Source organism: Haliotis asinina, chromosome 12 (assembly GCF_037392515.1).
Source record: "Haliotis asinina isolate JCU_RB_2024 chromosome 12, JCU_Hal_asi_v2, whole genome shotgun sequence".
NCBI lineage: Eukaryota > Metazoa > Mollusca > Gastropoda > Lepetellida > Haliotidae > Haliotis > Haliotis asinina.
Genome location: NC_090291.1, coordinates 49,179,630 through 49,191,165, shown reverse-complemented (window position 1 = coordinate 49,191,165; position 11,536 = coordinate 49,179,630). Strand labels below are relative to the sequence as shown.

Below are 11,536 nucleotides of genomic sequence, written 5' to 3'. Positions count from 1 at the left end.
ATTTGTGACTTTTTTATCATTATTTGACTATTTTAATCACAAACACAAGATAAAAAGTGTGACAGTCTCAGAAGTGACTGAGTGTAATGTGTAAAGGGAGATAACTGTGGTTGATGTTTAATGCTAGTCATATCTGCAAGCAGCAGACATCAAAACAGATTTCACAAAATCATTATGGACATAAAGCATTAGGAAGCTTTCACTGTCCCCTTGATACAAACCATGACTGATGGGACAAGTCATTTTTCCTTGTTTGGGCACTATTTCTGAGAGTTAGCCATTCACCCACTGACCATAAGCAAATATGACAGGTTATTGAGACAGACAGACTGTTAAACCTGTTGACACTTTTGTTGAAATGTAATGATAATAGTCTGTTTTAATAGCACCATTCCAGGAAGAATACCTTGTTTACACTAGGGAAGAAAAGGAGTTATCAGCCAAATGCTTGGTGGAACAATTGCAAGTGAGACTTGAGAGATGACCGGAAAGAGGAGTGGGTTGGAGAAGTACGTAGTTCTTGGTATGTACCATGTTTTCATCCTGTATTAATAATGTAATGGACCTTTACAGGGATTTATCTTGAGTCCTGTGGCTGAGGGCCCCTGGTACTCATACTGTCAGTTTTCAGGGATCATGGACTACAAAATTGGGGTCCCAGTCACATAAATAATATTATTAATACTATGTCATAATAATGTTGCAAATCAGTTACTGTTATTCTGTCGTGTATCATGATCGGTACAGTAATTAAACTGCAAATGATATCATAACCTGGCTAGTAGTCACTCATTTGGCATATTTGGACTTTTTCTACATCCCTGTGGATGTGCTAATCTATTTCATAGTGTCCATTGTCAATGTTTATACGTATAGGACGCAGGAATTTGCATCCAGTAAATCCCTGTCTTCATTCTTGTGCATGTAAGACTTTCATTCTTGCATATTGTAGTAAGAAGGATGATATTTGAGAGATTGTCCATATTTTTAACATGAGAGCCCATGGATCTTGTGAGCTGAGGAAACAGAACACGTCATCAATGCAGTCTAAGTGTCAAAATTCACTGCAGAGTCGCCTCCCTTTGCTGTGACCTAGTCACAGATTTATCTTAGTTTGTTAACACCATGCCATCGTGTTTCACAATAGTAGTTAAAGTCTAAAGAAGTGTCATATAGGTCACATGCCATAATACAATGTTAACTATTGTTCACAGTAGTGCTGGACGTGTGAAGACTGGCTAGAATTAGTCTTCAGTAGTCTTTGCTTGTCGTATGAGGTGACTAACGGGATTGAATGGTAGGGTCTCTGAACTGGCTGACATGTCTTCATATCACAATTGTGTAGATCAGTGCTCATGCGTTGATCACTGGATTGTCTGGTCCAGACTCAATTATTTACAAACTGCTGCCACATAGCTGTAATATTGCTGATTGGGACATAAAGCAAATCTCACTCAGTCAAAGTAGTGCTTAATTCAAGTCACTTAACTCAAGAAACATACAAGTGGGTGTGTGGCCGATAAGACTGACCTTTGTCCATGACTGACAGAATGGTGGAGGGGCTGCTCTGTGTTTGTTTCGGTGTGAGAGGTAGAGAGTATGCAGGAGGAAAGCGATGCTTTATTTACATCTAGTTAATGTCTTGTTCCCTGTGGGTGTATAAATGCTGCCACAGTTTCTACATGAATGTACATCCTGTTTGTTGAAGATATACTGATAAGGATTAACTTAACATGTTTGTTTGTCCCAAACCTCAAGAACATTAAACCTGTGGAAATACTGATGTTTTTGTCTCATCTTTGATACATGGTTATTTATGCTGTACTAATTACTCTGGGTAGAGAAAATGTCAAGGGGTGTTAAGAAGTTGTGTTAATAGTGGGTCTGTTTCTCAGCTGTGGCAGCTCTCTGTGTCACGATATGAGGACACTGCTAGAGCTAGTTATGTTAGTACACTTTACAGACTTTGAATGCCACAATATGACGATGTATGGCTTGTTCTCTTATTACTTGCCCATGGAAGATACTGCTGTCTAATATTTTTATGGCAATATTATGCAAGTGTAATACCATTAGATGTATGACGTCATAAGATTTCACCGCAATTACATCACAATGCTAATGTCGTTGTTGCAGTGGCACTTGTCCTTGTTTGACTCCCAGAAAGCTTGGAGTCATCACACTGAGAGCTGAGAGCCACAGTTTGTATCCATTGGGAACTTTAAAATTAATATTTAGAATCATCTGATTTTAAAGTTCCCTGACAACTTCCTCGCCATGCTTGTCTCCTCAGAGTTACTGAGTTTTCGATGCTGGCCAACACTGAAGCACATGTTGCACATGGTTTCCCAGGGCAACAGACAGTTTTACTTATCTGTGAATGGGTACCTGTAATAATCAAATGATAATGTGACACCTTGCTGACAGCTTGGGATGGATACGTCCCAGGGAGCTTGAGTGAGTGAGTGAGTGAGCTTAGCTTAGTGCCGCACTCAGCAATATTCCAGCTATATGCTGGTGGTCTGTATTAGACTGACAATCCTGTGATCAACAGCATGAGCACCGGTCTGCGCTATAGGGAACCGATGACATGTGTCAACCAAGTCAGCAAGTCTGACCACCTGATCCCATTAGTCGCCTCTTATGACAAGCATAGTCGCCTTTTATGGCAAGCATAGTTGCTGAAGACCTATTCTACACCAGATCTTCACAGGTCCCAGGGAGCTTGAGATGCATCCTAAGTGCCTAAGTGCCCTCTGATGTAGTAGTGCTTCTCTTCATCTGAATTAAACTGGGATGATGGGGCAGCCCAGTGTTTACAGTGTTGGCTCGTCACGGGTTCGATTCTGGATATGGGCACAATATCGGGAGCTCATTTATGGTGTCCCCTGCCATTGCTAAAAGTGGTGCAAAACTAAACTCCACAGTGAATTGAACTAATCTAAATGATAAAATAGGTTCCTACGTTTTCATGGTTAAACAAGAAGTATCAAAGACTTGAGGCTTTGTTCAGTCAGTTTATTCATAAAAAATACATTAAAAAACGAATATGATAGTAAAAATTGCATCAACTCAAGCAGATGATGTTATTTGGTTATTCTACAACACATTCTCTTCTTCCATAAATAATGAAATATGGTGGTAAATGTAAAATACTTTCGTACCAGTATCACGCACAATATCACAAACACAGTTACCCCCCAAAACAGATTCAGTAAATCATTATCACATTTGTAGTTTATTATGCTTTTAAGTTCCATGAAATCAAACCAAGCCATGCAACTGTCTCAACTCTACACTTACGTGAAGCAGATATACAGATTAAAGTTCAAGGTCACTTTTTAGGACTGGTAAAGGATTCAGAACTTAAGTATAATTATACAAAATAAATACTTATGGCACTTTTCAACAGAACTGGATGGCTACCAGTTACAATGTTTAACAATTATCACATAATTTATGCAAAAAAATTGCATCAGTTTCTACAAATCTAAAAAATAACATTTTGTATAAGACACATAACTTCAATAGTTTGACATGACAAAAAATTTCACATTGAAAGTACTGTATAAATAATTAAATTCAATTAAATAGATTCTCAACAAAGATAAATAAGTATGTAAAAACATCTTTATGAGTAAAAGGTAAACCATAAGTTAGAACAGAAACAATGGTAATGTCATCACTGATTTAAAACACACACTCACTCTGTAATGTACATCATGTGGACGGTGAAACCTGTCACTCAACACTATTGCTATATGCAATATGAAAGGATATGCCAAACACCTGCTCAGGAGTGATGTCCCAAAACAAGCAGTGCACACTGACTAAATAGTATTCTGGTCAGACTGGGAACAGTATCAACTGCATTTCTTTGACTTACTCGGAACCAGCTGCCAATATTAGTTTCTCCTGATGATGGGCTTGAAACTTGAGTAAAGTTTTACCCATACTGAATTGTTCATTTCATCAAGTCAATGGGACTCCGTTCATTGCAGTAATGTGTGGTAGCATGTGTAGTAGGTAGACAGATAAGTGTATTTAAGATGACATACACTAAATAAATTAAAAATTGTGACTGGAATTATTAAAAGAGGTTATGGTTATTTCAGTGGAGATTTGGGGTTTCTGTAGTCCTTGTCATAGCAGTCTGTCTCATAGTCCTGATTTCTCAAGGTGCTGAATCTCCATTCTCAATGGGGCTGTTTATAAATTTAAAAGAATTCTTTGTTTCTATCAATATTATACATATTCAGAGAGTTAGCATTAGTCCAGCATTGCTGGGTGAAGACGTGGCTACAGTGTGTGATCTGAGTGGTTCTGTGTCATGGTGATTTTTGCTTGGCCCCACACATGTTTATGAACTGCTGCGACATAAATATTCATTCACCAGTGGTTATCATGATCACCTTGGTGCTGACAATACTCTGAAAGTGTTGACAATATTCCACTTGTGCTGACAATTCTCCTCTAGTGTTGGCAATACTCCTGAATGCAGCAACTTGATGTTACTGTGTCTTCACTGTGTGTGAAGTCTCGGATCACTGAATTCAAGAAGATATTGTGAAGGATTGTGCTTTCTGGCAGTGTTTTATGCTTCCCTCAACACTAGGTCAGTCATCAGTGGGTTTATCAGGAAGTATCACATCTTTAGGTCCATCAGCATCTATCCTGATTCCTGTAACAAATGTAAACAACATTCATCAAATTATTGTTCAGTTTTACACGGATGATCACAAAAATATTTTATGTGATATGATGATGAGTATTTTATGTTCAGTATGGCGTTGTCAGAAATACGTACCAACAAATGTGGGGAACCGTGGTGATCCACTGTTTGTATATTCTTGGAATCGGTATGTGATGATTGCGCCTATCTTAGGGGGTTTCCGTCTCTGAGCATCACTCAGCCTGGAACAACAATTGTGGAAGAATTAAATTAATGTTTTTCTCATTGACTGCAATGACTGATTTGGGATAAATATGGAGCAGTATTGATATATTCACCAAACCTTTTTAAATGTCTCAGATATCTTACAAATTCAGTAAACAAATTGTAGACCTGATTGCTGAGTGGTATAAAATATAAAACAAACAATCAAACTCATTGGTTTGGTTAAACGTACCCAGAGCCTACAGAGAATTCTTTTCCACACTCCATACGACAGCGAAGAGCCCCACAAACAAATTGATTCTTCCCTTTCCCCTTCTCATGACCAATGACAACAGCCTGAAAATAACCCAATAGTTCATTAATATATCAGACAATAGTTCATGAATTTATAATACTTCAAGAATAAAATACAACACTTCATGAATACTTTCCTGAAGTTCATAAAAATGTATGTGTGTTCATGAAAACATATAACAGCTCATGAATATATCATACACAAGTTCATGAATATGTAGTAAAAAGTCTTATGAACATGGTACAATACATAATGAATATACCATACAATAATTCTTCAATATGTTGTACAATAGTTCATGAACGTATTTTGCAACATTCATTCTACTGTACATTCAAGTGTGCATCAGATACTTCCCCGACCCCCTGCATGAATGGACATAATCCAGCAGACTGGAAGGAAGATGGCTGTTAACGATGTATTCTTTATGTCTATATTAATACCTCTGCATCATGGAACTTTTTCATTTTCAGCAGCGTCGGTGACCGCCGTCTCTCATACTTTGATTTTGGTTCTCGGAGCATGACTCCCTCCCCACCGAGGCCAATGGCCTTCTCCAGCTCCTCCTCTACATGTTCCTTACTGGTGCACTTAGTCTGTTCACACAGAACTGCATACTTTGGTCTGAAAGTACACCACGATTACAGTCCTTGAAAACAACAACTAGCTTTCTGGTCAATGAAGAGCTGAGAGCCTTATATTATTGCGAATTTTAAAATGGGTTTTCCTGAACATTCTTGTATGCATGTGCCAGGTGAGTTGATAAATAGGTGTAAATTTTAGGTCTTATTTCAACTGAGTTGTGCCCCTTGTGCCCTTGTGCCCCTTGTGCCCAGATGTGTCTGGATCTGAGGACTGCCGTTTTCAGAATTTACAAGAATTGTAAATAGCTTAAATCACTTCCTGTTATCCCCATTTTGTTGAGATGTGATACGATAGGTGAAATATTGTTGAAAACAGTGTCAACGCAACACACTAATAACACAAAGGACACTCACTTGGCTTTGTCAAAGTAACTCTGTAGCTCCTCGTAGCGTTTCTCAAAGGGTTGTTTCTCCAAGCTGGGAACATCAAATACCTGCAAATATATGATGAATGACATTTTCATCCCTCTAAAAGCTCGTTTGTTTTGTGATTAAACTATTATTTGAAATTCAACATTCTTTAGACACAGATCTCATATCCATGATGTAATGTCATGTTGACTGGTTGCTGGACTGTTACTACTCACATGATATGTGATCTTCTTCCATCTTTCATCCTCTGGTGTCTTAACAATGCTGACAGTTGACTGAAACTTGCCACGCCCACCAAACAGTTCACCATCCAGATGCATGTCTGTCGGCAGATCCTGAAATAAACACAACAACAATAAGCAACTTGCCGGTCATATGTACCACCAGAAATATGTAACCACTGTTTTACTACATTCTTTCAATATTGTAAAAACACTATTTTAAAGAATAGGAATCTCTACAATCATAAGCTGAATTTCATGGTTTATATTAGAATTGAAACAATTGAATAAAAATAGCCTACCTTTGTGAACCATTCAGGTGCAATGAAAGCGTTGCCTAGTCTGGAGTAAAAACACCTGAAAATATGCACGAATGCCAATCAAATACAAAACATAACAACTAAATGAGACTGATCATCAAGACATTTAAGAATCAGAAGCATACATCTATTATATAGGGAGACTCAACATTTTTAAACACTTTTTGTTAAGAAATCAGGCAAATTTTACTGTCAAATGTATATATATCATAAAGAAACCCTGATTCTCCTTTCCCCTTAGAATATGAAATCATCATTCCACAAAACATGGTAGGCCTAATGTGATTTTCAGGAATCTAATTATTAGAACGTATAAATGTTCTCATGTACCTTCCATTCCAAAATGCTCGAACCCCATCTAACTTTTCACTGATCCACCATCCAACAGGGTTTGTTGACCTGGAAACAAATGAAAATGTTTGAAAAAGTTATCTGGCTCAAAATCATCTTGTAGAATTGATATTACTTGTCTTCAATATCATCATCATCATCATCAGCAGCAGCAGCAGCAGTAGCAGCAGCAGCAGCAGCAGCAGTAGCAGTAGTAGTAGTAGCAGTAGTAGTTACTTACTTGGGGTCATACTTCTGGGCCAGGAGGACACTGACGCTGATGTGCTGAGGGATGTAAGCCTTCTTCTTCTTGGCTGGCTTGTCAGTTCTACTGTTTTCAAATTCTTCTCCAAGGTATTCCTTGAGATGCTTGCAGGTCCTATACTCTTCATCATGCTTCTGTTTCTGCCACATGGGGCACCTGTTAACACATGGCAACAGATGGGAGTGAACAAACAGCCTGATGATACAGAGAGGCACCTAAGGATGTTGTAGCCCTGAATACAGGATGCCTTAAACTATACTGAACAGTAAAAGAAATGCAACTCTGTTTTTACTTTTACATAAACTCTTACTTTTATGAGATTTCATTTTTCTTTGAAACTTGTGTTTCTTTTTCTGTTCAGTATATTTGTGCAATGTATTCATGCTTTCTGACGGGAAATTAACTGACTGTTGTACATGCTTAAGAAATGGTTAAGTGGGATGAGGATGTTGATCCATCTCTCGCCTACAGGATGTCCAGGATACATTTTATTCTATTTCAGTTACTGACCTACATGGCACTTACATTCTTGATTAACTAATCAGGCATAAGTTACTGTGTTTCTGTGCATGTGCTTTATATTAATAATGTGTGTGTCATCATATGCATGTGTGTGTGCATGCATGCCTGTAAATGTCATGCATGGGTATGTGCATGCATGGATGTGTAAGTGTGTGTATGAGAGATCTGTCTGGACATAGTGAGAGGCTATTAGTGATGCAGTAAGTACCCACGTGCACTCATATATGTCTCCCTTCCTCTTGATTCTGGCCGAGTCTACATCAATAGCTTCTCCATTCTTCATCTCATTGAGTGGGGTCTTCGTCTTTCCTCTCGTCTTCTTCTTCTCAATGTCTTCATCTGCAACAATTCAGAGAAACCTTAAACTCTCACTCAATATGTCTCTCTTAAAGTTAAGGTGAAATGTAAAGCTCAATATTTTTATTACAAGCAAAAAAATAATAATTTGTTTTACATTAAACAGTAGTCATAAATATTAGTTCACACATATCACGTTCGTTTGAGTTATCATAATGTTGATGAATAATTCAGCCTTAAGTCATTATGAAATGTAGTATAATTTAGAACTTTACAAAACCCCCATCACATACCAGTAGGAGCATCATGGTCCCCAGGGTGTATGTACTGTTTGATATGGACTTGTCCTGTCTGGTAACACTCGTCCCAGTACTTGCACCTTAGTCGCACTTTCTTCACCACGCTGGGACCCGCCTCTTCATCGTCCTTGTCCTCGGACTTTGCTTTCTTGGAGGGAGATGCACCAACAGGCTCATTCTGCGAGCAGTATAAAAAACATTACAGGTTATTATTTAATTAAAATGTTTTCAAAGGAATCATTTATTTTGGCATCTATGTGAGGTCAATTATCATCATCATCATCATCATCATCATCATCATCATCACATATGTTGCTATTCTCTCATTACTATCATTGTTATTATTTTCATAATCTGTGTTACTATAATGATGCTCATAATTATTCTCACTCCTATTTCTACCTTATTCTCACTCCTATATTAACATAACCACAGTATTATCATCATCATCATCATCATCATCATCATCACAAAAAAAATAACAATACAACCGACCTCCTCATCTTCTCCATCACTCTGGCTCATGGCATGTGTTTTTCTCTTCAGTGCCTTTATGTCTTTAGCCGGTGTTGTGTCCATATCCTCATCCTCTGCTTTAGGGGCCCCGCCCATCTAATGGATAGACATCATACACTGAACACGCTAATAAACCATGCACACTTTATTCAGTTTCAGAGAGATGATTAAATACAGTGACACCTATCTTAATCACGAAAAGTATACCAACTGAATAGTACATTATTGCAAGTCCTCAAAATATAAAGGGAGATAACTCACCTTCACCAACTTTTTCGGGGTCTTTGGTTCTGCTGAGGCGCCGCCCATCTACAAATATAAACGTAAACATGCATCTGTGCTCCCCTGTTTCAATCTGCTCTGTGCATCAATTCCATAGTAATATGCAATGCAAAGATTCTTTATATTTACATAAACATAATGTCAAGTTCACGTAAATACCGTATAGATGATAATAAACTAAAGGAGGTCTTATGTAGCTTACCTTTTCCTTTGGTGCTTCTGGCGCCTTCTTTTTCACCCCCTCTGCTTTTCCAGTGTCTAAAAAATCAGCAAAACACAGTTAATTAAAGACTCCCTCCTGAGAGCGCACGACGCATGCGTATATGTGTAATAGAGAAGTCTTGTGACCAGTAACTATACAATTACTATCATTCAGCTAAATAGGTTAATATAAAAAATATGATTGACCATAAAACACTAAGCCTTTCAGGGCAGGCTGGGTTCGATTGTGAAGATTTGCTAAAAAGAATAATCACTGATGAACGAGCCAATCACTTGATCGTGTCTGTTTCTGACCTATCGTTTCTCCAGCATTCACTATCATAGCATAGTGTATGTGGAGTCAACATTTATATTTCGGTAAAGATGCAATTTCAGATATACATATGATTGTATTATATCAGCATTAACGCAGCATACATCTGTAACGCAAATGGTAACTAACAGCTACAACTACCGGGTACCCGCTTTATGCTGAGGGTGACCTACCTTCCTCCTCATCCTCTGGGTGGAGGAACTGTTTCCGGTGCATCTCGGAGTTGCGGAAACACTTTTCCCAGTATTTGCACTTTGTCTTTTTAGGAGGCATAACGAGTAACCTGTGTAATGTAACAAAAGTCATACACCACTGATCACAAACAAACCGCCATTCCATAAAACGGACTTAGCATTGAGCGGATCTTATTCCACACTGTATTATACATACGGAAGAATTAATCCAAGTGGATTTTATGCCACGCTATTTAAAACAGATTTACGATAGACTTTAATCAAGAGTGACTGAGTGAATTTAATTTTACGCCGCTTTACATCCATTAACTTTTAGATGGATATGTACTATTAAAACATGGTTAGCATGTAGATAAATGACTTGCTGCAGCTGATACGTTTTCTCTAGCTAATCATCTTTTAACGCATGACATGACAAAAGTGCAGATATAAGGCTACAATATATACGTTTATGACCACGCTGCTCAGTTATTGGCACTGTCACACAGTGTCGAAACAACAACAAAAAACCTTCACAAAATACATATATGTTTTCACACGACTCATTCAGTAAACATTCTGGGTCGAAAGATAAGTCTAGCGTCCAGGTCAACTGATTTACCGGGTAAATTTGTAACAAAGGTCAACCTTCGTTGGCTTCATATACGGAAGGGTAACATTACGCCCGTTGTATAAAACATATAATTAATATATACCATATCTATCTACCATAAATCTATCGATAATCATCAATCAGTCTATAAAAGCATGACATGAAATATGACCGATACATGGACGATCGGTTATTCAGTTCACGGTGCAATATTTATCATGCAGTTTTGTGACTACAGCGGTTATCTTACACATACGGTGTATAGCGAAATGTAACGGTAACACCGCATGAAGTAGATATTATAATACTGGTACTAGTGGTAGTGTGAAATAGGTAGATAGTCGTACACGGAAAGTAAGTTAATTTATTAATCATTCTTCCGTGAACGACCCAGGTGTACGTCAGTGAGTTATAGACAACCTGACATGGACTGATTATGACAAAATACAATCTACGATATATATACATGTTTTAATCTAACCAGCAATCGTGTCAACTGTTAATTCTTACTTTGTAATTGCTGGCTTTGCTTTGGCTAGCTAGTTCCCTGTACAAGGCGTAGCGTTCGTCTGGCTGGGACTCAAGTTGAGCGCTATATATACAGCGAATCGTAGGCCCGTAATCTTGTCGATACATGTTTGCCATAGTCCGCTTCTGGAAACGCCCACTCGGCTGGTGATTCAAGGTGCACATGTTGACTAGCTTGACAACAGTAATTGAGATAAAAGCATTATATCAGGTTATTTTTGAGTGCACAGTTACTTTATCGTATAATTTGTGCGTTAAGTGTAAAACGTAATCATCAGGATATGAAGTGTATATTTAGTACCGAAATATTTTTGTGAGTAACCACGACATAACAGCCATATCCATGTCGGTTTTGACGTCACATCCTTTCTATTTATAGGTATTGACGTCGTTACATGGGGAATGTATTTTTAGCCTGGGGAAACAC

At 38.0% G+C, this 11,536-nt stretch overlaps 1 protein-coding gene across 1 annotated transcript; it reads right to left on the bottom strand.

Annotated features, from left to right (window-relative positions):
- Positions 1–3,004: 3,004 nt before the first annotated feature.
- LOC137258345 (uncharacterized) lies at positions 3,005–11,471 on the bottom strand. The gene is made up of 16 exons (XM_067795993.1): positions 11,092–11,471; positions 9,969–10,078; positions 9,463–9,518; positions 9,240–9,287; positions 8,958–9,074; positions 8,457–8,640; positions 8,079–8,205; positions 7,321–7,500; positions 7,080–7,148; positions 6,732–6,786; positions 6,424–6,543; positions 6,191–6,270; positions 5,636–5,816; positions 5,130–5,233; positions 4,808–4,914; positions 3,005–4,681 (listed from the first exon to the last, which is right to left on the bottom strand). The coding sequence occupies exons 2-16, from the start codon at positions 10,066–10,068 to the stop codon at positions 4,617–4,619; spliced, it is 1,593 nt and encodes a 530-aa protein (XP_067652094.1). The 5' UTR covers positions 10,069–10,078; positions 11,092–11,471; the 3' UTR covers positions 3,005–4,616.
- Between the last annotated feature and the right edge of the window lie 65 nt (positions 11,472–11,536).

Excerpts from the sequence above, each read along its gene's own strand:
- LOC137258345 (XM_067795993.1), bottom strand. The coding sequence starts at position 10,068 with ATGCCTCCTAAAAAGACAAAGTGCAAATACTGGGAAAAGTGTTTCCGC. Across the intron at positions 8,641-8,957 it reads GTGATGGAGAAGATGAGGAG|AATGAGCCTGTTGGTGCATC; the intron begins GTCGGTTGTATT and ends TACTGCTCGCAG. Across the intron at positions 7,149-7,320 it reads GCCCAGAAGTATGACCCCAA|GTCAACAAACCCTGTTGGAT; the intron begins GTAAGTAACTAC and ends ATTTGTTTCCAG.